Source organism: Leptonychotes weddellii, chromosome 11 (genome assembly GCF_054177405.1).
Source record: "Leptonychotes weddellii isolate Sample4059 chromosome 11, ASM5417740v2, whole genome shotgun sequence".
Classification (NCBI taxonomy): domain Eukaryota; kingdom Metazoa; phylum Chordata; class Mammalia; order Carnivora; family Phocidae; genus Leptonychotes; species Leptonychotes weddellii.
In genome coordinates this window covers 48,481,957-48,507,535 of record NC_138379.1, presented here as the reverse complement: position 1 = coordinate 48,507,535, position 25,579 = coordinate 48,481,957, and the positions used below count along the sequence as shown (strand labels likewise).

The window sequence follows — 25,579 nt, the reverse complement described above, 5'->3', positions numbered from 1 at the left end:
TAAAATTAAAAATGCCATTGGCTTCTTTAATTGGTTAAGAGCACAAAATGTAACAGGCAGAAGGTCTGTTTTAAACAAATTAAAAAGATGTGTTTTTTTCCAATTCTCCCCAAGTCAGATATATACACACCCACAAAAATGGTGTGTGAAGGAAAGCTGTCATACACAAGAAGTTGTATCCTGAATTAAGGGAAATAGCTGTTGAAATAGGAATTAACACAATAAAGTCAGCAACAGGTTAACAATTTCAAAACGGAGCCTTCAAATGCTGCATGGCACAAAGCTATATGATATAAAGTACTGCTAGGTATGAAGGACGAAGTCTGTGTGGCTGCTAGCAAAAATGCTTTTCCAGAAAAGCAAATCAAAACAACACAATCAGAAGACCAAGGCTAAAGCTAGATATCAGAGCTACAACTTCTCATATCTGAACTAGAAAATCCTATTTATCCAGAATGGACTAAAATTTCAGGACAAAACAGGGACATTTTTAACATATCTTACTTTATCCATTTTAAGTTCTGTTTCCTTCTCCCTCACCCCGAAATTCAGCATGATCCAGCAAAGATGGCTGCTTTTAGAATAGGCTATTTTATTTTTCTTTCTGTGGCAAGACTGTCATGGAGCCTGGATATTTCAGGCTCATATGCATCCATGACCAGTGTCCCGCTGTGGTCAAAAAACTTAGCAATGGACTTGGTGAATTCGGCCTCTCGCTGCTGCTTTGTTCTTCCACTGATGAATGTCAACTTCAGAGTGTATTTGTCATCGAACCTAAGCAAAGATAATAAAAACCAAAGATAGAGATTCAACAAGTAGCACTAGAGCATCAAGTGGTTTTGAAGAATAGGGCTGAGCTGGCTACTGGTGATACAGGTAACACACAGAGCTATTCCTTAAAAAAAAAAAAAAATCCAGGGTGCCTAATTGCCTTCAAAATACGAGTTCTGATTCATAGGTACTGCCATGTCTGCCTTATTTACTGTGTCAACCTCCTTTACTTTGTCATAGACCATTAAGATATATGGACCCCCACCCTCTTACCTCTGAACTTTACACTTGTTATGTTAGAAGGGTCTTCCTAGTAGACACTTCTCTCTAATCTCACCTGACTAGTTCCCATTTGTTAATATTAGGGCATAAACTTTTCTGGGATACCCTTCCCAAACTGGGTCAGATGTCTCTTCTTTGTCATACACGACACCATCTACTGTCAACTCAGATACTGAGCACCTAGCATATGCCGGGTCTAATGCTAGGCTCCCATGCTGTCAATCAAATTATCTACTGAAATGATGTTTATGTATCTGTGTTCTTCACTAAACTCAAAGATTCTTGAGGACAAGAATTCAGTCTTATTTGTTTTCTATTCCCAGCTTGGCACTCGGTAGACAACCAAATTTTATGAATAAATGAAGAACCTTTGTTTTCCAGAGATGTTCACCAATTCCAGGCTGCTCAGTCCTTGTTCCCTGTAATCAATCTAGTTCCAGGTTCTACCCGTATTCCAGGCCAGAGATAAATCTTTAACTACATGAATTCCAGAGATTCTTTACCTAAGTCTTAAGGTATCTTGAAGGCCTTTGCTATCTCTACCCTTCAAGAGGGTTTATAAAAATCAACCTCTGGCAGGCTGATGTTCCTCCCCCGACTGTGACCTGTTTGTTTCTGTCTCCATTTAATTAGGGCACATTCAGTGGATTGTCAAGCTGTTACTACCTTTAGAGGAAGCAACTGCTGGAGCCTCTGTTCCTGCATGTTTAAAACAGGAAAGCTACCACCTAGTTTTCAGGATTACTGTCACGGTTAAAACAGTGCCTATTATTAACCAGTGCTCAAAAAATCATAGCTCAATAAATTATTGTCTAAGAAATAACAAGTGTTAGTAAGGATGTGGAGAAAGAGGAACACTCTGGTGGGAATGTAAATTGGTGCAGCCAATTACAGTGGAAAACAGTATGTGGAAGTTCCTCAAAAAATTAAAAACAGAATTACCATATGATCTAGTAATTCCACTACTGGGTATTTACCCAAAGAAAACGAAAATGCTAATTTGAAAAGATACATACCCCTATATTTCCTGCAGCATTATTTACAATAGCCAAGATATGGAAGCAGTGTCAACTCAGATACTGTGTCCATCAATAAATGAATAAAGAAGGTGTGGTATATATAAACAATGGAATATTACACAGTCACAAAAAAGGACAAGATCTTGTCATTTGTGACCGACAACGTGGATGGACCTAGAGGGTATTATGCTAAATTAAATAAGCCAGAGAAAGATAAATACCACATCATTTCACTTATATGTGGAATCCAAAAAACAAAACAAATGAATTAAACATACAAAAAACAGAATCAGACCTGTAAATACACAGAACAAACTGATGGTTGCCAGAGGGGAGGTGGCTGGGAGGATGGGCAAAATGGGTGAAGGGGAGTGGGAGACACAGGCTTCCAGTTATGGAATGGATAAGTCACAGGGATAAAAGTCAATATACTATAAGAGCACTGCATGGGGACAGATAGTAGCTACACTTGTGGTGAGCTAACTACAGAGATGCTAAATCACTATGTTGTACACTTGAAATTAATGTCACATCATGTGTCAACCATACTAAAAAAAAAAAAAAAAATTGTCCTCTAGCCAGTTACTCCCAACCTGGATAGCTATGACTGAAAGTCCTTAAACTATTTTCAACACCTCAAAACTTTTCTCAAACTCAAGTCAACTGCCATTAATTGATTTCACAATAATCTCGAAACTTTTAGGCCCAGTTCCACTGGCAGTTCCATGGCTTTGATGGTAGGACATGATCTGATGAGTTGTGATCTGATGCACTTCAGTTAGTATTTACAATATGTAGTATACAACTTATATATTATATAATTACACAACATGTAATTATTACATCTAAAATATTTTCAGGAAAATATAACAATATGTTATTATAGAATAATTATATAATATTTATTCAGTCCTAACTTTACATGTCAGGCAGTTTCAGATGCTAAGGATATACAGCAGTGAACATAAGAGACAAAACTCTGCCTTCTGGGACTTTTACTTTAGTGTATATGAAAGAACCAACAATAAAATACAAAATATGATGTTTTATATATAGTAGACAAGAAAGGCTTCATTAAGCAGATATTTGAGCAGGGCCCTGAAGAAGAGAAGAGAAGAACAAGCTATCTGGAAAAAGAATAATCCAAGCAGAGTTCACAGCAAATGCAATGGCCCTAGGGCAAGAACATGCATGGAATGTCTGAAGAACAGAATGGTATGAGAGAGGAAGAAGCCACAGGAGATAAGGGCTGTGTGTGCATTATGTGTGTGGGGTGCAGAGAACAGATGAGTATGGACTTCTAAGCTGGGCTTAGGATTTAGATTTTTCTCAGAGTGACAGGTTTGGAGCGGAGGATTGAGTTGATCTGCCTTCTGTTCTAAAAAGATCACTCTGCCTGCTGTACTGGAAATAGACTATCAGCAGGGAGAGCAGCTGTGGAGGTCCATGAAGACATTATTACAGTAACCTAACTGAGAGATGAAGTAGCAGAAGAAATGGAAGTGGTCAGACTGATACATTTAGAAGGCAGAACTGACAGGATTTGCTGACAGACTACCGGAAAGACTAATAGGGAGCAGTCAAAATGACTGAGTTCTGGACTGAGTAACTAGAAGGATGGAAGTGCCATTTATTGAGATGGGGAAAACCGGAGGGATGCAGGTTTGGATGAGGGATAGCTGAGTTAGGTTTTGAATGTGTTGATTTTGAAATGCTTATTAGGATCCGATGTCAAACAGGAAACGAATATATCTGGGAGTTGAGGACAGAGGTGCAGGATGAAAATACAGATTCAGAGATCTTCATCATATAGATGGTATTTAAAGTCTTCAGAGTCTAGATAAGATTACACCTAGCGAGCAAATATAGAAAGAGAAGAGGTGCTAGGAACAAGCACTAGCAGCATTTCAAATTTAGAGGCATCACAAAGGAGACTAAAAAGCAGACATTAAGAAGAAAATTAGAAGATTATGGTATCCTAGAAACCTAGTATAAAAAAAAAAAAGTATAACAAGGAGAGAGTGATCCACTATCAAATGCTGGTCGAGTAAGATGAGAAAAGAGAAATAAAGACAAGCAGATCCAAGAGATAGTGAGAGAAGAAAAGGGGGGCAGAGAAATAAGACTATGTGAGGAGAATAAGAGGAACAAACCCAATTTTTTTTTAGTTGGGAGAAATGACAGCATGTTTGTATGCCACAAGGAATGATCCAGCAGAGAGGGAAACATCAAGTAAATGAAAAGGGAGAGAACCTAGTGGACAAATAGACAGAAGGCTGTAGACAGGAACTCAGGAAGAAGCCAACTGAAGAGCACTGCAAGCAGGTAATGATGGGAGGCTTCTGACTGCTTTGATCCTCTCAGCAACAAAAGAAGCCGAGAGTAAAGATGAGAGAGGAGGGTAGGTTTGAGGACAGAGGAAGGTATGAAAGATGCTCTAGGACAGTGAGAGTAACTAGACTACAGAAATGCCATGGAATCTAAGTTGGGTAAGGAAGAAGTGAGACAGTGAAGGAGAAAAGGGACAATGAAAAGTTGGGAGGCTCAATGGATCAAAGATGCCATTGGGGCTGAAGAACCACTAGGACAAGAGAACCAGAAAAAGAGGAAGCAATGATCAGAGACTGGGATACTCAAAACTGAAATTATAGAAGGTAATTAGTTATCAGCAAAGTCTAGGATATGTCCAGGAAATAAGTGTTTAAGACATGGTAGAAAACAAGATGATCAGAGGAGAAGCCAGAGAACTGGAATCCATCATCTATTTGGATAATGAAATGACCAAGACTTCCAAAAGGAGCTATGCTAGAGTGCCAATGAGCCAGGAGCTACCTTCAAGGAAAGAGAAGTGAATCTGTATTTAACTGAAATGAGAAGCAACAGGGATGGCATAGTTCCTCGCCACAGGAAACGATGTGGCAGCTGGTAAAAATCAGCAAGAAGGAGGAAAAATCAGAATCCTCGTACACTGCTAGGGGGATTGAAAATGGTGCAGTGGTTTTGGAAAACAGTCTGGCAATTCCTCAAGCAATTAAAAAGAGTTACCATATAGGGCACCTGGGTGGCTCAGTCAGTTAAGCACCCGACTCCTGATTTCGGCTCAGGTCATGATCTCAGGGTCGTGAGATCAAATCCCGTGTCAGGCTCCGCACTTGGCGCCAGTCTGCTTAAGATTCTCTCTCCCTCTCTGTCTGTCCCTCCCCACCTCCCCCTGCTTGTGTGTGTGTGTGTGTGCGTGCACACGCTCTCTCAAATAAATAAATCTCTAAAAAAAAAAAGAGTTACCATATGACCCAGCAATTCCTCTCCTAGGACATTACCTGAGAAATGAAAACGTATGTCCACACAAAAACTTGTATGTGATTATTTATAGCAACATTATTCACAATAGCCAAGAAGGTTGAAATGACTCAAATATCCATCAAGTAATGAATGGATAACAAAATGTGGTATAACCATGTAATGGGATATTTGGCATAAAAAGAAATGAAATACTGATACATGCCACACCATGTATGAACCTTGGAAACATTATGCTAAGTGAAAGAAGCCAGTCAGACCATATATTCTATGATTCCATTCAGATGAAATGTCCAGAACAGAGAAATCTATAGAGACGGAAAGTAGATCAGTGGTGTGACTTAAGACTGAGGGAATGGGGCAGGTTGATAGGGAGAGGATAGCTAAAGGGTACAGGGTTTCTTTTTTTTTTTTTTAAAGAATTTTATTTATTTATTTGACAGAGAGAGACACAGCGAGAGAGGGAACACAAGCAGGGGGAGTGGGAGAGGGAGAAGCAGGCTTCTGCCGAGCAGGGAGGCTGATGCGGGGCTCAATCCCACGATGCTGGGATCATGACCTGAGCCGAAGGCAGACGCTTAACAACTGAGCCACCCAGGCGCCCCCAGGGTTTCTTTTTGAGATGATGAAAATGTTCTAAAGTTGGCTGTGGTGATGGCTGCAGTATCTGTAAACACACTAGAAACCACTGACCTGTACACTTTTAAGTGTGTGAACTGTATGGTAAGTGAACTATATCTCAGTAAAGCTGTTAAAAAAATAATACACTGGGTAGGGGCACCTGGGTGGCTCAGTCAGTTAGGCATCTGCCTTCGGCTCAGATCGTGATCCCAGGGTCCTGGGATGGAGCCCCATGTCAGGCTTCCCTGCTCAGCGGGGAGTCTGCTTCTCCCTCTCCCTCTGCCCCTCCTCCCAGCCCGTGCTTGTTCTCTCACTCTGGTCTCTCTCCCAAATAAATAAATAAAATCTTTAAAACACACACACACACACACACTCTGTATATGAATGTACATATGAATGAAATGGAATGTATGAATGAAAATAAAGAAATCAAGATGTTGCTAGGGTCTAGAATTCTGCAACTCTGTTTCAGGGGCCTGGCATCATAAATTTATGATGGCTGAGGTCAAAAGGCAGCTGGGAGCCCTGCCAGGAGAACTCAGCTGGAACCCCAGAAGGACATTCCACTCCTCCTCATAGCATCTTCACAAGCTGGTAATGAGAGAGGCTGTTTGGTGTTGATGCTACACTTACCTTTGTATATGTGAATAACTGTACTTGTAATTTAAGAGCCTACCAGGTGCTAGGACCTATCCCCTGTGTTTTTAGGATAGTAACTAAGAGCATGAGGTCTGGACTCAGATGTGGGCCGGAACACCTACTAGAATTCACTAGGCTCTAGGACCCTGGAAGAATTAATTAAACCCTTTGGGTCTGTGTTCTTATCCATAAAATGGGTTGTTCTAAGGTTTGAATGAGATAATGCACTTGGCATGATACCCAGTATATGGTTAATGCTCCACAGACGTTTGCTATTTTTACACTTGGTATATATACCAGCTGGCATCTTCTCAACAACTCTATGAGACCCTCGTGATCCAGCTTTGACTAAAGCTCAAACAGTTTACATGATATACAGGAAGCTATACCGCTAGAGAGAGAAGAGCTGGAATTTAAACCCAGCTCTGGATCCCTAAAAAGACCTCAGGTATCACCTGCATGAAGTTACACCCACAGCTGATCAGAAACACTGAAATGTGCTTCTCTGAGTTGCCCAGTGCATTGCTGCAAAAATTCCTGATTGCACAGACTGCCGTCAAGATCACAGAAGACATAGAAGCTAATGGGGCTCTTCAATGATAACTCACTTCACACCTTTGGCCTTCATAGTTCTGTACTCTAATTGGCTCAATTTATTGGCCAGAGGGAAAGACTCATTCTTCATCCTTCCACCAAAGTTCTTTCTCCCACGTTTATCCTCAGAGCACTTCTGTGATGACACAATCTCAGAAGTACAATGCTAGGAAAAACCTTCTAGACCATTCATACCCCTTACTTTGTTTTACACGACAGGCACTATGATCTGCATGGAGTAAGCATACAATAAAATAGTCTACTGCTGAAGATGACTCGACTACCAGAGAAAACCCAACGGCAGGATTAAAGGATCTATGAGGATAGTCATACCTTTTGAGACTGGAGGACAGTTGCCAAATATCATCAGGATCCATTCCTGTAGGATCTTTCCTGTGGGCCACAAGAAAGATGCTCTTCTCCTTATATGAGGTATAAATGGTCAGGATCCCCATCATCACAAAATAGGTTCAGATAAAGTTAAGGAGAAAACACACAAACATACACACACAAAGAAATAACACAAACTGACAAGCAAGGGCTATGAAAACTTCCATAATGATAATCCTAGAGAAGATAGTTTCATCTTGCTGCAAAAACACTGAAAATTTAGCTATTTTATTTTTCATCCTTGTGTATGTGTATACATATATATACACACACACACACAGTGTCTAGCACAGAGAAGTCATTACCAATATATGTAAAACTGACATGATTATAAAAACAGAAAGATATTTTGCTTTAAACACCAAACAAATGAAATGTCATCATGGTAGTTCTCTTGGGAGGCCATATATTTGTAATAATGTTGCCCTCATGGTTTAAACCTCTTTGGAACTGCTTTGGGAACTGCCTCCAGAACCTATGGCATATTCTTTGGAACTGCCTTGATGGTGAAAAAAATCATACTGGGATGATTTATCTGATTACTAAAAGGAGTGAAGGTGCCAATTCTGGGACTATGATTTGTTATCTATTTGGATAATACCATTTATAATCAGGGCCTGCTTTATTAAACGGCTTGCTAGAAGAAAAATCCCCAAAGCACATTTTTTAGAAATACTTCAGGTAGTGGCAGCACTGTTAAGAAAAGTAAACTGCCTACCAAAATGATTTGTTTTAAATTAGTACAGTGCTGGCACATAGCAGACACTCAAAAATACTATGTGGATATTAGGAATAAGGCAGTCCTATATATTCCAACATGAAAAGACATCCAATGTATTTTTCTAAGTTACAAAGAAAAGTGCAGTATGTCCAGACTGACTTAGGGAGGAGGTGGTGGGAATCACAAGAAAACTGTTACTATGAACAAGTAGAATTTTTATAATTATAGTAATAATATAAGTTCTCTGAATTTAGCTTTTTGAGAAATAATCAAGGTGGATAGGTAACAAACATGATTCTACTTTTATCATAAAAGGAGAGGGGAAAGAAAAGAATCTGAGAGCAGATTACATTACCAAACATGTCTCATTTAATCTTTTTAATTCTGAATGTGTATTGCCCATATTTGTAACTGAGCAGCATTCAAACGTCTCCAGTAAGTTAAGTTCTTATTATCACAAGATCACAAAACAGCTTGGACTTCAAACCCAGGTTCTCGAGCTCCAGAACAGAATTTAATTCCGTGTTATACAAGCCACACCTCTATCTCATGCTCAATATGAGCATGTCCAGTCCAGCCCTTCAGCTTCAAGGAAACCTGAACCTCCAAAGTCTGATCCTTCCCTAATATCCTGGAATGAGTTTCTTGAAGCAGACCAGGTATAATGGGAATGTGGCAGGCTAGAAATGAGAACTGGGTCTCACTATAATGTGTGTTTTCCTATTAGGCACTCATACTAAGATAATGATCTCTACAATAACTAAACAGAATTAAAGATAAAATAACCACATTAAATCTCAAATATCAATGATAATAACTAAAGTTACAGATGCCATAGCTCATAATGTTAAATTCTAACATTAGTGGGCCCTGGAATCAGTTTGTCTTTTGTAGGGAGCAGGGAGAATTATCAGTAGAGATTTTAATAAGCAGTCACAACAGAAACAAACCTGAGCATAAATAAAAGGATATGATATGACACACAAAGCCAAAACAGGCTTAGATTCTGGAAAGGGGTGCATATAATCCCAAATCAAAGCCACTATGGCAAAGAAACAGGAGATGGTACAGATGGTGAGGCGACCGTCAATCAGACCAAAATTCTCCACATATTTGTACTTTTCCAGAAGTACCTAGTAAAAAGAACAAGGAATCAAGTGCACAGGATTGCTTCCTTCCTAGTACCTGCTTTTATTCTTAATTTCCATGATTAAAATATGTTAAGAACCATATAAATTACCAATAGCTCTCTCCAATCAGGATTTTACCACTCCAAGCAAAAAAAGACTCAAGCTATTCACAATGAGCCCAGAGAAAAAGTTCATCAACTTCTCATACATTTTTTTAATCCCCAACTTCTCCCCTGGGATGAAGCTAAAAGTCCCCCCGCTTTTTTCTTTTAAAGAGAGAAGGGGGGAGGGGCAGAGAGAGAGAGAGAGAATTTTAGCAGGTTCCACGCCCACTGCAGAGTCCAACAAGAGGCTTGACGTGAGGCTTGATCTTACAACCCTGAGATCATGACCTGAGCCAAAATGAAGAGTCAGAGGCTTAACCGAGTGAGCCACTCAGGTGCCCCTCTTCCCTTTTTAAATAGAGAGATGACCAATCATGAATGAATGTCCTATATTCCCTCAACCCTCTTGGCTCTAGGCTAATTAACCTCAAAAACAACAGATCACCAGCTTTCTGGAATTCAAAAATTAGAGAATTTGACAGAGGCTTGAGGTAGCTAACATTTTAACACATGTTCCCCACATTTACTGTAAGGATTTCAGAAACTGCTTTATGGCTCAATTCCTAAAACTAACAACTACAGTCACTCCAAGTCACAGAAAAAAAGATCCTACAGACGTGTCATAAGCTATATATATGCTAACAGAATTCCACCTCAAGAAAATACCTTTTTGGCAGAATCATCCAAAGAATTCTTCACAGCTGATCCATCCCATTTGTCAATTTTTACAGGCTTATCATCAATCTTCCACTGTAAAATAGAAAAGTTGTGCACCAAGAGATATAGCATCTTACGGAAAGTAAAACGAACTACTTCCTTAAGAGTGTTTAAACGCCCACCCCCTGACCCAGGCCCAAAATGGTGTCACTTATATTAAGACCTCAAGTCAGTAAATTAACACCTAGTACCTAACCTAAGTGCAGTTTCAACCCCCAAGAAATATATCCCTTAACCAGTCAACAGAGGAACTTCCTGGTCAGCACTAGGAAATTTACTGATAGACCCCCCCGACCCCTTCCATTCCTTAAAACAATGGTTTCTTCACTAATAACTTCCTTTTTTCCACACCCTCTCTAGCTTTAAAAATCTTTCCATTTCTGTAGCCTTTTGGAGCTTCCCTCTACTTGCTGGATGGGATGCTGGCCGATTCATGAATCTATTATTAAAGCCAATCAGATCTTTAAAATTTACTTGGTTGCATTTCTACTTAACAAGAGCATCTTCAAGTATATGTACATTTACTCCTTGTCCCCTGATGTCGGACAGCTAAAAGACAAACACTTAAAAAAATGAAAGTTGAAGGAGACTAGGTCACTAGAATCAGGTGGTACTCATATGATGTTGCCAAGGCTCCATGCTGGAAAGTTAAATCTACAAGCCCCAAACCAGAACATTTACCTGGGTTACAGAGACTACTGTGTGAACTCACATATTCCATCCTCATTTTACCCAAATGTGGGAACAAGGAAAAAAGCTCCACTTGTTCATCCTTTCATTCTATGACCACAAAACTTAAGACAATTTACATCCATGAACTTTCAGACACTAACAAAATGAGGAAGGTCTCTTTTAATAGATCTTTGTCAGCTAACAACTTTTATATTTTACCAGCATATCTTAACTGTAGGAAAACAGCAAGTCCAGTGTAGTCTGTTGGAAAGAACATTTTGAATTAAAAAATCAAGTCTTATTCTCAGTTAATTGTATGACTTTGGACAAACCCCATTTCAATTTCCCTCATCTACAGAGGTATAGAAAGGTTTCCCAATACTGTGCTAGTTAGAATCAAGTGATTGTCTCTCACATTGTTGGTAGAAATTCAAAATGGTACAACATATACTAAAACAATTTAGCACCTTGGATTCTACTTATGGGAATTTTTCCGTATCTGCATACACATGAACTAATATACAAGGCTACTCACTGCAGCAGTGTTTTTAATAGTGAAAAGTAACTCAAATACTCAACTATAGGGGACTGGTTAAACAAACTGGTGCACCCAGATATCTTGAGAAGGTCGAGGGACAAGAGTGGGACTGACTTCTCAATGTATGCCTTTTTTGATTTTTATTTTTTTCAAAGCACTTTAAACTATTTGATTAAAAAGAATGCCTTTTAAATTTTTAAACACATTAACATTTTATATAGTAAAAAATGTTCTCAAATGCAAATGACTACATGAACGTAGCTTACGTGGAACAGGGTACTACAAATAATCTGATAAACCTGTCTTTTATAGATCATAATGCTCAACTCTTAATTTTTTATATCAGGTGAACAAATACCATATTTCATAAAAATTACAAACCAGCAGGCAATCCAAAATTCACTTGACTTTAGAATGGATTTTACCTAAAGACAGAGAAGAGAACTTTGTATTTATCTTTCTGATTGAGCACAAGATCAGAGATACTGTATACAAGAAATGAGACAGAATACCTGTAAAAAGTAATTGAGAAGATATTAAAGGAATGTAGAAATAGAATTCATCAAACTTGCTTTTTTAAAAATTGTGATCCTATATACTATTACACAAAGAAGAAAAACTGTGAAGTTTGTTGAGTGAAAATACATGAATTACAACAGTCATGTTTCAACTGATTAAAAAGTCAATCAAGGTTTTTTCCCTTCATGTATGATAAAAACAAGAATTTTCTTTGAGCAAATTACTCGTGGCAGCATGCTATAATAGTGATTCCTCCTACAAATCACACTCGACACCTACTTTTAAAAATAGACTGAACCAAGAAGAAATTAATAGGCTTTCTACTAAATAGCTCACTTACACTTAGTTAAGTAAATTCCATTTTGGTAACAGCAAGCCAAAGAAACCTGTACAGCCAGAATCCACAATTCAAATTTTTGTGAAACAAAGTCATTAAAAAATTTTGGAGTCATTCCAAAAAGAAAAATCATATTCTCATAGACACTCAAGCTGCACATTACTACCTGCAGGGCATTACAGAAAAGAAACTTGCCTTTACAATTCAGAGGATAATTTATTGGCAACTTCGGGGGATTAAACACAGAAGAAGCCATTACGGCAGGTGATGAAATAGCCCTAGATCTACCTCCACAGTTCTGGTACCTAGAAGCAATCTTCAGTAAGTGGCACAGGAACATTTCTACTGAATCTCAAAGAAAGTTTATTATATGATTTCTGAAGAGATGGGAGCATCATCCATTTTGGGTGCATGAAAAAAACCTTCAGCCTATTTCAGAGGAAACAGCATCTCTGCTGTAGTACAGAGACTTCTGGAAAAAGGGCAGGAGGGTGGACATTAGGCGCTTATTTTTCTGATTTATTTTCTGTCATTCTCAAAACTGCTCATCAACTAAAATGTATGCTACTCTTCTATTTTCTCTCTACTGCTATTCAGGGCATTTTAGAAACTTTTTTCTCTCACTCTTACCTTCCTCAACCGTAAGTGCAAATTGCTTTCCTTTTGTAATAAAATGGCAAAGCAAAGGTTGGCTTCTTTCATGTGGGGCCTCACAGGATAAATTATGAAGAAAGGCTCTGTGCAGAAAAGAGGTAATATAGGTGTGAGACTGCCATCCCTAGAAAGGCCTGCTAGAAAGGCTGGTGTTGGAAAGTTGGCTGGTAAACAGTCTCCTACACTGATAGAAAACTTCTCCTACGTGATTAAGAGTGGCTCATTGTGCTTAAACTGTTTATATAAATCATGTGGTTTATGCTAAATACCAGTTTTCTTTCTAGGAGTCTGGAATTTGGGGGGCACAGGCTAGGCAGAGGGTGCATACTTAATCAGCCCCCAGTAAAAAACCTGTGCACTAGGTTTCTAATGAGCTCCCTTGGCAGAAAACATTCCACATGTACTGTTAGATCACTGTTGCCAGAGGAATTAAACACAACTTATGGGACTCCACTGGGAGAAGACTCTTGGCATCTTGCACTTGGTTTCCTCCAGACTTCCATCCTATGGATCTTTTTCCTTTGCTGAAATAAACCTTGCCCATGAGTACAACTACACACTGAGTCCTGTGAGTCCTTCTAGTGAATCACTGAACAAAGTAGTCTTGGGGATCCCTGATACAGGCAATATATTGCCAATTAAGATATAGCAGATGCTGTAACTTCACACAGTTCCTCTTTCCCACACATTCCCTCCCGCATATTACAGATACATGTATACTGGGCCCAATCAACAATCACAGGTATTGACTTTAAGACCACTGCTACTGTCAATCCCATTCTCCAGAAAGACACACTACTTTTATCTCCTTTTAACTTTTTTAAATATATTCATCTCTATAAAAAAAAAAAACATTTACATTCTTATTTCTTAATTTTTCAGTTTTTGACATTAAATCTATAAATTTCTCACTATGAAAGAGGAAATTTAGCCATTTCATCCCCTGCCACACTCACATTAATTTTTCCTGCTCCTCCCCACCATCTTTTTAATACAGCCATAGCAGATCACTAGTGATCTGGTCTTATATAATAGCTTAATTTTGGCTAGATCATTATACAGTTTGAATAATGTTATGACTATAAATGCTATTCACAGATGAGTCATGTAGCATACCAGGATTACTTTTTCTTTCCTGATAGCTTTTGCTTTCCTTGGAGCTACTGATGTTTGGGTTGTTGTTTTTAATCAATATATTTGTCACCAGTGTAGTTTCGAATTCTCTCCCAATTGTTTAAATCTCCTCTCAATATGTGCAAAAGTATTCAGCATTCTGTGAATTTCATCTTTTTAGAGAAATTGGTCTTAGACCTCCTGACTTGCTGTGATCTGGGTGAACTGCTTTCCAGGCCTGCTGTATAGCTGTCACCCTGGAATTTCCCTTTACTATTACTATTTACTATTTCCCTTAACCTCCTCGTGGGCTGGACCTCCTTTTCTTAGACACCATGTTTTACTCTTTTCTTGGTTCCCTTGATCTGGTGAACACATCCTCTAGTGGCTTCCTTGAAGAATGCACATGGGAAATAAATTTTGAGACTATACACCTGAAAATGTCTTTTTATTCCACCCTCACACTTAAGAGAAATAAGTTCTCTTCAAAAATTTTAAAGTTTTGGGCGCCTGGGTGGCTCAGATGGTTAAGTGTCTGCCTTCGGCTCAGGTCATGATCTCAGGGTCCTGGGATCGAGTCCCGCATCGGGCTCCCTGCTCCTTGGGAGCCTGCTTCTCCCTCTGCGTTTCTCTCTCGCTCTGTCTCTCATGAATAAAAAAAAAAAAAAAAAAAATCTTAAAAAAAAAAAAATTTTTAAAGTTTTATTCCACTGTCTCAACAGTTTGTGGGATTCCTAAAGCCACTCTGATTCCTGATCCTCATACAATGCTTTTTCCCTTCTGGAAGAACTTAAACAAAGTTCTTTATGTTGTGTATCTAAAATTTCAAGATGATGTCTTTCTGCAGGTCAATTCTCATCCACTGTTAAACTGCTAGTGTACCACTGCTAGGCCCTAAGCAGATCCTCAATCTGGAAACCAATGTCCTTCAAATTAGAAAACTAGCATTCAGGGATATTAAGTGTCACACAGCCAGTAAGTGAAGCCAACAAAATTACTTAGGGCTAAGTTACAAATACATTGCTCACCATAAAACTGTCCCGTCTTCAGTGATAGAAACTTACTTTTAACTTGTCTTAATCTCTGAACTCAACTCCAAGGCAGATTCTGTTTGTGGCCTTATTCTCAAAGACGTACTATAAATCAAACCAGAACCTAACTGATTTCAGACTGACTACAAACAGATGGAAGCAAATGCACTCTTTCTTCACCCAATTAGGTGGGCCCTTATTGTGCAAAGGAGCACAATATAGTGGTTAAAAGCTACAGTTTTGGAGTCCAACCACTTGTGTTTTAATTCCCACCTTTTCACTTAATGGATGATATTGGGCAAATGATTTAATCTTTCTACAGCCTTAGTTTGCTCAATTGTAAAATGAAGATGATAAAGATACCTATTTCACATGTTACCATGAGGATTAATTATGGTAATTATAAGACACAGCAAAATGCCTAGTATGCAACAAGTACTTATTAAAAATTAGCTATTGTTGTTGCTATTAATTATGTAAAACTAATATACTGCATCACGGTTAGCTGGATTTATATAACATCTCCCTCAGTAACAGGGAGTATATGTTTTTAACGTTCTCAGAATCAGGGACACAATACAGCATCAACAGCTACTACTAAAAAGATGTCTGAACTCTTACGAAGAAAAAAGAGAAGGAAAAGATTTATAAAATGTTAACTTTCAGTTTAAACTTAACAAATGTATACATGGCTGAAATAATCTCACTCAATTCTTATCCACAGAATTTACTGCGTGCATGTGTCCTATGTATTGAGCTAAATGTTTTATATACACCATCTCTTTTAATCTTTATGAAAACACTATTAAGAACAATTACCATCTGCTATGGACAAACATGTATGTCTCCCCTAAAATTCTAATTTCAATGTAGATAGTATGAGGAGGTGGGCCTTTGGGAAGTAATTAGGTCACGAGGGTAGCGCCTTCATGAGACGGATTAGTGCCCTTACAAAAAAGGCAGGAGAGCTTGCTTCCACTCTCTCTCTGCTTCCCACCACGTGAGGATAAAAGAAGGCTGTCCACAAACAGTAGAAGGGCCCTTACCAGAACCCAACCATGCTGGCACCCTGATCTGAGACTTCCCAGGCTCCAGAACCACGAGAAATAACTCCGTTGTTTAAGCTACCCAATCTATGGTATTTTTGATAAAGCAGCTCAAACTAATATCCTCCTTTTACAGATGACACTAAGGGTTTGAGAAATTTGCAAAAAGTGACAGCCAGGAAGTGGTAAAGCCAGGATTCAACCGAGTTTTCATGATTTCAAAACCCATTCTCTTTCTCACTATTCCGCACTGCTTCCCACAAGGTATAAGGAAAGGAATTATTAGTCATCAAAAACAAAAGAAAAAGACACAAATCCCTGAAGTGACAGCCATACAAAGTAACCTGATTCCTATTTAATAAGTTATAATTAATAACATAAAAAATCTTAAAAAGATTTTAATCTTGAATACGCCAACGAAGCCCACAAAATATATTTGAATTTTCCATTTCCCTCCCTTTAAAACCAACTGCAATTTAACTGAAAATATAGCTCGGAAAGTCCAACTTTAAAGAGATCACTTCCCTGTCAGTACCAACGTAAGAGATAAAACACTTTATTGGACCAGCATACCTGCTGCCAGACCTAGATGGTTAACCAATTCACAGAAAATACGCATTCGATGGCTCTGACAGAACATTACAAAGACTCATTTCAGTTACGAACCTCTGCTGCAAATTTGAACAATAAAAAGTTCTACAAAGACATTTCACTGCAGATATGGCATTAAGAACTCCACTTTCTAAGGACTTCGGAAGAATATTAAACACAATCCAGGTCTTGAGCATATGTAAATAGTGCAGGAAAGCATTTTCTGACTTAACGATTTGAGGATTACAGGCTTTTCCTGTTCTCCATGCATCTTCTGGCCTTAAAGGCAAAAAAGGACAAAAATCCTTGGTCATTAAGGATATGTCCAGTAATACAAAATTGTCTTGAGTATGAAACAACAGCATGAACACTTCTATTTTCTTATTTTAATAGAAGTGAAAACAGAAGTTATGCAGTGATAAAGACCTCAATGAATTGCTTCATAAAGTTCCTTCACTTGACAAAGGGTAGTAAGACTCAAAAGATTCAATTTGCACTGAAGAGATGAGGGCTACCAGAGGTGAGCAGTGCCAATAGGACCCGGCTCTGATTTAGAAAGAGCCAAGTATGGCTCTAAGAAAAACTAATACACTTTCTCTCTCCCTTCTTTGAAAGGTCTCTCCAGTTTAGAAAGGGGATATAAGCTGCAAAAGAGGAAAAGTAATAGGAGATGAGGCACTTGACAGAGGGAATATATCCTAGGTAGTCTTATTTACTATGCTAAGGGGCTTGGACTTTATTCTGAGGCAAGCAATAGAGAATATTTTAAGCAGAGGAACAACACAATCAAATTATGTTTTCTTTTGTTTTTTTAATGATTTTATTTACTTATTTGACAGAGAGAGACACAGCGAGAGAGGGAACACAAGCAGGGGGAGTGGGAGAGGGAGAAGCAGGCTTCCCGCCTAGCAGGGAGCTGGATGTGGGGCTCGATCCCAGGACCCTGGGACCATGACCTGAGCTGAAGGCAGACACTTAACGACTGAGCCACCCAGGTGCCCCCATGTTTGGTTTTTTTTTTTAGTGGCAACCTGGTAGATCGTCTAGAAGGGAGTAACAGTGGAGATAAATACATCAGATGGGGATTGATTTAGATGCAGGGCCTGAATAAGAGCAGCAGCAAGGGGATAAAAAAATTCAGGCTAAGATAGCTGAGCTATCATGTCATTTTCTGAAAAAAGGCACACAGACGCAGAGGAGAAATACCCATTTGTATGTGCTGACTTTGAGATCTTTAAACTCTATAGTTATACTGATTTCAGAATTTTCTTTTCTTTTTTTTTTTTTTTAAAGATTTTATTTATTTGCGAGAGAGAGAATGAGAAACAGAGAGCATGAGAGGGAGGAGGGTCAGAGGGAGAAGCAGACTCCCTGCTGAGCAGGGAGCCTGATGTGGGACTCGATCCCGGGACTCCAGGATCATGACCTGAGTCGAAGGCAGTCGCTTAACCAACTGAGCCACCCAGGCACCCTGATTTCAGAATTTTCTAAACCAAAATTAAGATTATAAAAACTGATGTTAGACTCGAAAGGTGAGATTACTATTTGAGTTGGAGATATGGACCCCTACCACCCATATTCATACATTCAAAATAAAAGAAATGTTCAATCTGGGGAGAAAATAATGTCTGTCTTGAGAATAGGCACCATCACCAAATTTAGATCCTAACTCAGAAATATCATGATATCTCAAAGAAAGACTTTAGCTCTTGGCAACATACTTAATTTTCAATCTATTTTTTTTTTATAAAAATGACCATGAAATACTACAAAGAAAATTACTTAATAGTGGCTTATTAACAGCTACATTTATTACTGGAGTTAAGTTGGAAGTTAGAAACTACCACGTGTTAATTATGAGCATGAACATTAGTGCCAACACCAGAGAAACCAGGTAAGTTGACTGGCTCTGGCTACTTAAGTCTAATATACCTATTAGATATCCATGTGGACAGGGCAAGTAGGAAGTTGGACATATAAGTCTAAGGCTCAAAGGACAGGTCCAGGTTGAAAATTCAAATGTGGAAGTCATCAATTTACAGATGGTATTTAAGCCATGACACTGCTACCTCCTTGGGATGAGTGCAAATAGAGGAAGAGGGGCTTGCCAATATTTACAGGTCAGGAAGAAAACAAAATAGTGACAATAAAGACAGAAGCAATGAAGGAGGAAGAAAACCAGGGGCAAATTATCTTCTAGAAGCCACATAAAAAAACTTTCAAGAAAGAAGTGATCAGTGACTCAAATGCTACTGAAAGTTCAAGTAATACAAAAAGCTATTATTGAAATTTGACAAAACAGAGATCAGAGCCAAGAAATGGTGCAAACAGCAGCTGAAAAAAGGACCTGGCAGATGGAGATTGTTAACATCTGTGATATCACTCTGTTACATAATTGTGAATGACTAGTTAAGAAAATAATAATAATAGGGGTGCCTGGGTGGCTCAGTCGTTAAGCGTCTGCCTTTGACTCGGGTTGTGATCCCAGGGTCCTGGGATCGAGCCCCGCATTGGGCTCCTTGCTCAGCCGGGAGCCTGCTTCTCCCTCTCCCACTCCCCCTGCTTGTGTTCCCTCTCTAGCTGTCTCTGTCAAATAAATTTAAAAATCTTAAAAAAAAAAAAAAAAGAAAATAATAATAATTTGAAGCTTTAGAGGTTACTCAAACACTGTCAAGACAAAAAGAAATGAATTTTTAAAACAGATATAATTCACATGCCATAAAACTTACCATTTATAAAAATGTACAATTCAGTGGTTTTTACGATCTCATTTATTATATTGTACAATCATCACCATTAATTCTAGAATATTTTCATCCCCTATAAACAAACCCCATAACCTGTAAGTAGTCATTCCCGATCCCCTGCCCCCAGCAACCACTAATCTACTTTCTGGCCACTTGGGTTGCTTCTACTCTTGGTTACTGTGAATAATGCTGCTATGATCATTTGTGTACAAGTTTTTATGTACAGATATACATTTTCAATTCTCTTATGTTTATACCCAGGAGTGAAATATGCTAAGTCATATGGTAATTCTATGTTTGACTTTCTGAGGAACTAATAAACTGTTTTTCCAAGGTGGCTGCATCATTTTACATTCCCACCAGAAATATAGGAAGGTTCCAATTTCTCCACATCCTCACCAACAATGATTATTTTTCTTTTCTTTTTAAAATTATTATTATAGCCATTCCAGTGGTATCTCACTGTGATTTTGATTTGCATTTCTCTAATGACAAATGATGCTGAGCATCTTTTCATGTGTTTATTGGTCATCTGTATATCTTCATATGGAGAAAAGTCATTCAAATCCTTTATTCTTTTAAAAATTACTTTGTCTTGGGGCACTTGGGTGGCTCAGTCGGTTAAGTGTCCAACTCTTGATCTCAGGTCAGGTCTTGACCTCAGGGTCGTGAGTTCAAGCTCCTGCATTGGGCTCCACACTGGGCATGAAGCCCACTTAAAAAAATCTTTTTGTTAGTCTTTTTATTATTGGATTGTAACATTCTCTATATAGTCTAGATAGTAGACACTTACCAGAAATATTATTTGCAAATATTTTCTCTCATTCTATGGACTATCTTTTCACTCTCTTAATAGTGTCCTTTGACACAAGAATTTTTAATTTTGATGAAGTAAAAAATAATGAGTTTTGAGATGTTATTAAAGTTTAGTTTGCAAAACAATGTTAAAAAGCCAGCACCTTGGGGCGCCTGGATGGCTTAGTTGGTTAAGCGACTGCCTTCGGCTCAGGTCATGATCCTGGAGTCCTGGGATCCAGTCCTGCATCAGGCTCCCTGCTCGGCAGGGAGTCTGCTTCTCCCTCTGACCCTCCCCCCTCTCATGTGCTCTCTCATTCTCTCTCTCAAAAAAAAAGTCAGCACCTTGTTTCCTTAAACATATACACACACACACAAACTACAGCAATGCCATAAAACTGTTCATCTTCTTTGTCAGAGGTGGGTTAGGGTTCAGGCATACCACCCAGAAATCTAAGCTAAGATACCACTGAAGACAGCAAAAGGAGATACATGGCCTAAGGACACATAGTTGATGGGTGACAAAGCCAAGGCTTGAACCTAGGTCTTCCAACCTCAAAACAGATGTCCTTTCCACTATTGCAGTAGTTAGCACAGGGCCTGCTCTAGTATGAGAGGCAATGTACTAAGTAAGCTAAGAGCACTGGATTAAGAAAGAACTGGGAAGTCAGGTTCTGGAACTGTAACTAACTCAATGTCTCATCTTGGGCAAGTTGCTTCATCTTCCCCTCTTCAACTGTGTCCATGTCTATAAAATGAGGATGCTGGAACATATGAATTTCAAAATCTCTTCATTATAAACATTTTAGAGAAACCACTATTGATTAAGCAGAACAGTTTCAAACCAAACAAAAACAAACAAAAAACCCTTAATATATCAGAACCAGAAGGGATTTAAAAAGTAATCTAAGAGAGTTCTCAACCTGGAAGTAACTGTTAAAATGTAGAGAAAAGAAATAAATAAACAGCCATGTGTAAAAACAAGCAGCTGTCCAGGTCCCACCTCCAGAGAATCTGATTCAGGTTTGGGATAAGGTCCAGAAATCTGTATTTTTAACTAAAACCCCAATGGAGCCTTTATATGTGTTAGGAAAAAATAGGTATCTAAGGAAGCTGAAGCCCAGAGTAACCAGCTAGTTAGTAGTAACTATATATATATTTTGTTAAGTGCTTACTATGTGCTAGACATAGGGCCAGACACCTTTTAAGGTAAATATTATTCTTCCCACTTTACAGATGAGGAAACCGAGATACAAAGAATTTATTAACTTGCCTAAGAATACATTTCTGCTAAATGGCAGAGCCAGGATTCAAAGCCAGGCAGATAGGCTGGCTCCAGAGCCTGTGTTCTCAACTACTAAAATATAAAAGCTCTGTTTTAGGATCAGGATGACAGTCCAGCCATGAGACAGAAATGAAGTTAAACAGGTATGAAGTTAAAAGGGTCTGAATACAACTTCTAAAAAACACAGTTTAATACCACATTTTCAGAGCCAAAACAATTTTAATAGCCTAAACAAATCCAGCCAGGAGACAGAAATCCATGTACAAGGTTAAAAGGACTTGGATATAGTTCTGGAAAGCATGGTTTAATACCACATGTCAATTTTAATAGCTAAAACAATTAGGCAAGCAATTTTCTTTACAGCCTGATATGTAGAACAAAATGCTTTGATGTATTTTAGGCAAAATAACTTACTGCAATGATCTAAGTAAGTTATTCTGTGATGGAGGCTGGAAGATTACATTTGCATACCTATTTTTAAGATCAGGAAACTAGAACTGCTTTGTTCTCAAAGTCAGTTTCATAGGAGCAGAAATTCACATCTGCTTAGGGAAAGCTAGAAGCACACTGAAGCACATTTGCATCTCTTTATTACATTTCTTCATGGCAAGTGAAACTACAGCTGCAGGAAATAAAAACCCTCCCCCCAAAAAAGACAAATAAAATTAAAGAGACTGTAAGATAACAGCCTCTCAATCTCTGCAGAGCAAAAGCTTCTCTATTCATTCAGATCCTGTTCCCCTGAGAATAACATTTTTCCCATCTTCTCTTCCACAGTACCTTCAGTTTTCAGACAACTAGAGGCAGTTTCTTTAGACTGAGGGGGCAGATCTGAGGGTTTTTTTCTCTGCTAAATTTAATGCTGCAAGTACTTATTCTGTGTTGATTGCCTCAGAGCACTATAAGGACCTTTCATGGGAAACTGGACAAATACAGACTGGTAAAAAAATATAACACAGTATGTCATATAAGTGACAGCTTAATTCCCATACACAATAAATGCTAGAGAATTCAGAGGAACAACTTGATGTAAAGCTGAAATGAAGTTTTCCAAGAAAAAGCACCTAAAAAGATCTTATTTTCTATCCTCTATGTCCCTCACACCTTGGTTAATTCTGTCAAGTGCTCCTTTGTGAGGCCTTTTATCTACTGCTGCTACTCAAGCTGGGGTTCTCATTGCCGGGTCATTCTATTTTTATAGCTGTTCACAAAGAACACTTAACCAATATTGTACAATTTAATATTTACAAGTCCATAATACATATGGGAACCCACATTATTTACATAAGGAAATTTAAGTTCAGTAACATCATGTAACCTATCCAAGGCCATGTGGATTTCAACAAGCTATACTAGAACTTAAACTTTTTATAATAAACCCTACACACTAAAATGGTATAAGGCCTTGTTCGAAAGCTTTTTTTTTTTTTTTTAAAGATTTTATTTATTTATTTGAGAGAGAAAGAATGAGACAGAGAGAGCATGAGAGGGGGGAGGGTCAGAGGGAGAAGCAGACTCCCCGCCAAGCGGGGAGTCTGATGCGGGACTCGATCCCAAGACTCCAGGATCATAACCTGAGCCAAAGGCAGTCGCTTAACCAACTGAGCCACCCAGGCACCCTGTTCGAAAGCTTTTAATTTCTACCTCTCCAAACTAATTTTCTGAAAACCACTTTATATAGCCTCAAAAACTTTCAACAGCTTCCTACTCCAAGCAATCCATGCCCCCTCTTTAATCTGATTCTACCTTCATATCACTACAGGTCTCTTAGAGAACAGTCCAGTCAACTCACTACCTGAAACATCAGGCACCATCTGCTCAAGGACATTCTTAGGTAGTATGCCATCCTTCTCTCCCAAAATAAGGTCCCAGCTCCACTCTCAGACATGAGGTCTTCCCCTGGGGCCCTCACCTCTTATCAATTAGATCTCAGGGATCATTCTCTCTCTCATTTCAATTTCTGTAAAAAGCACACATCTGAATACACCAAATACTTTTAATATTTGGGGTACCTCTATGTCCTATAATCCGCTATACTGAATACTTTCTGACAGTAGGATTCTTGATTTTTTTCCCCTCTGCTATTGCATATGTGTATGTAACATGTGTTACAGAGATCATTCATGTATATCACCTCAATTGATTCTCCCCAAAACCGTACTATTTCAGATGAAGGTAAGCTTTGTGAGGTTAACTGACTTGCCAGTCTTCATACAGTTTGAAAGTAGCAAAGCCTGTATCTTTTGATCCTCAAATCTAGGTTCTTTGAATAATGCAATGATGCCATATACTCTTCAGTAAAGAATGCCCATGCTTAATGTTTGCTGGTGATGATCCAAACGGAGGAGACAGCAAGAACAGTCAATGGGACAGGATGAGCATAGGCTGTAAGATGCTCACCAGCAGAAAGGCAGGATTTATGCATGAAAGTAAGTATCAATTCCCAATACTTCCCCATGTCTTGGAGCAATTTACCATTCCAATCCCCAGAACTTGTTCTCCTCTCTTAAAAATGGTTAGAGTTGAGAACCATGTGATTCAAAACCAATGACACCCAAAAACAGAAGCAAAAAGACCTGGATCTGAACCCCTCAATATGATCACATATTTGTTTCTTAGGCACCTATCATGCGTTAGGCACAGGATGTCTGAAAGCTGCTTTCCATTAAAGCAAAAAATCCTTACTATATTAATAGCCCCCCATGCTTAACATCTCTCATCAAACTGGCCCAGGGCCCTACAATGAGAGAACTGGAAGGGACTAAGGGTACTTTAGGCTAAGTCCCTCATTTTAGAGGCAACATAGGGAGAGCAAGCATATTTCAAAGTCACACAGCTAACTAATTAGAGGCAGAACCAATACTAGGACCTACATCACCATACAATTGTTTCTTCCAAGATGCTCTGCAAAGGGCAAGAAGGGCCAACTGAGGAGCACAGTTTTCCTTTTTTTCTTTTCCCTTAAGCCTCGTTGCTAGAACCGCAGTTTAAAAAAAAAAAGAATGGATGGGCGGAGAGGGAAAGAGGCTAATAGAGCAGGCAGCAAGCTCATGAATCCGAGTCACTTACTGCACTTGGTGGCGGGCAGAGGGGCAAAAAGAAGGGGAAGGGTGAAGAAGGAGAGAGAAAAACAAAATCTTAGAAGTTTCCTGTCAGCTCAGTAAGGTAAGTAAATACTCAAGTAAATTCAGTATTCGGAGTATCGTGATAAAACGCCTAGAAACTTCAGTAAGCAAAAGGTCAAGGAGCACTTGGAATCTGTAGCGAAACCCAGCGTGGTGGGTCGTGATGGAGAGTTTGGGGACTACTGACTACGAATAGCTGCGTTCATTCCTTCGGGCTTGTTTTCCCCATCAGTGAAATGGGCACATCGACTGTGGCCCCCAGCACCTCCGAAAAAAAGTGACGGCTGCATTGAAATACAGGAATAATCAAATTATCCTAAGAAGCTGTGATGGCCAGCGTTAAGGACCAAGCACACTACCAAGAAGAAATGAGGCCTGAAGAGGAAAGAGGTGTGGAGAGACCGGACTACATGCGCCGGTAGGGTTTCGAGGGAGGACCAGACGAGGTCTACCCGCTGAGAAGCCACACAAGAAAAGGGGGGCGGGGATGGGAAGGTGGGTTCGTCGCCTCCCAGGCCTCCCCAGGTCTCGGCTGTCCCCAAGAACCGGCTCCTCACCTTGTCCAACAAGCCGCTGCGGCCACTGCCTGTCCCGCAGTTGGGACCACCGCCGGCCCCACTACCGCCTCCGCCACCACCGATCCTCCCGCCCTGTGCAGACGCCGCCGCCATCTTGTCTGCCTCTGCGTCTCCCTCCCCTCCTACTTGTACGAATCCGATTGGCTGAAGCTGACGGCGTGACACGCCGCCCGGAGTCCGTCGGGATCCGTAGTCCGGGGCTGGCTGACGAGAGGCGACCAGCGGAAATGGCCGCGGGGCTTGCCGGGACTTATAGTAAT

At 39.3% G+C, this 25,579-nt stretch overlaps 1 protein-coding gene across 1 annotated transcript; it reads right to left on the bottom strand.

The window, feature by feature from the left end:
* Positions 1 to 25,456, bottom strand: SPCS2 (signal peptidase complex subunit 2). Its single transcript, XM_081798854.1, has 5 exons — positions 25,299 to 25,456; positions 10,238 to 10,321; positions 9,311 to 9,470; positions 7,560 to 7,695; positions 1 to 774 (listed from the first exon to the last, which is right to left on the bottom strand). Exons 1-5 carry the CDS (start codon positions 25,410 to 25,412, stop codon positions 588 to 590), a joined length of 681 nt encoding a protein of 226 aa, XP_081654980.1. The 5' UTR covers positions 25,413 to 25,456; the 3' UTR covers positions 1 to 587.
* Positions 25,457 to 25,579: the final 123 nt, after the last annotated feature.

Excerpts from the sequence above, each read along its gene's own strand:
- SPCS2 (XM_081798854.1), bottom strand. The coding sequence starts at position 25,412 with ATGGCGGCGGCGTCTGCACAGGGCGGGAGGATCGGTGGTGGCGGAGGC. Across the intron at positions 9,471-10,237 it reads TGGATGATTCTGCCAAAAAG|GTACTTCTGGAAAAGTACAA; the intron begins GTATTTTCTTGA and ends TCTTTTTACTAG. Across the intron at positions 7,696-9,310 it reads TTTGGCTTTGTGTGTCATAT|CCTATTTTGTGATGATGGGG; the intron begins CATATCCTTTTA and ends ACTTTATCTGAA.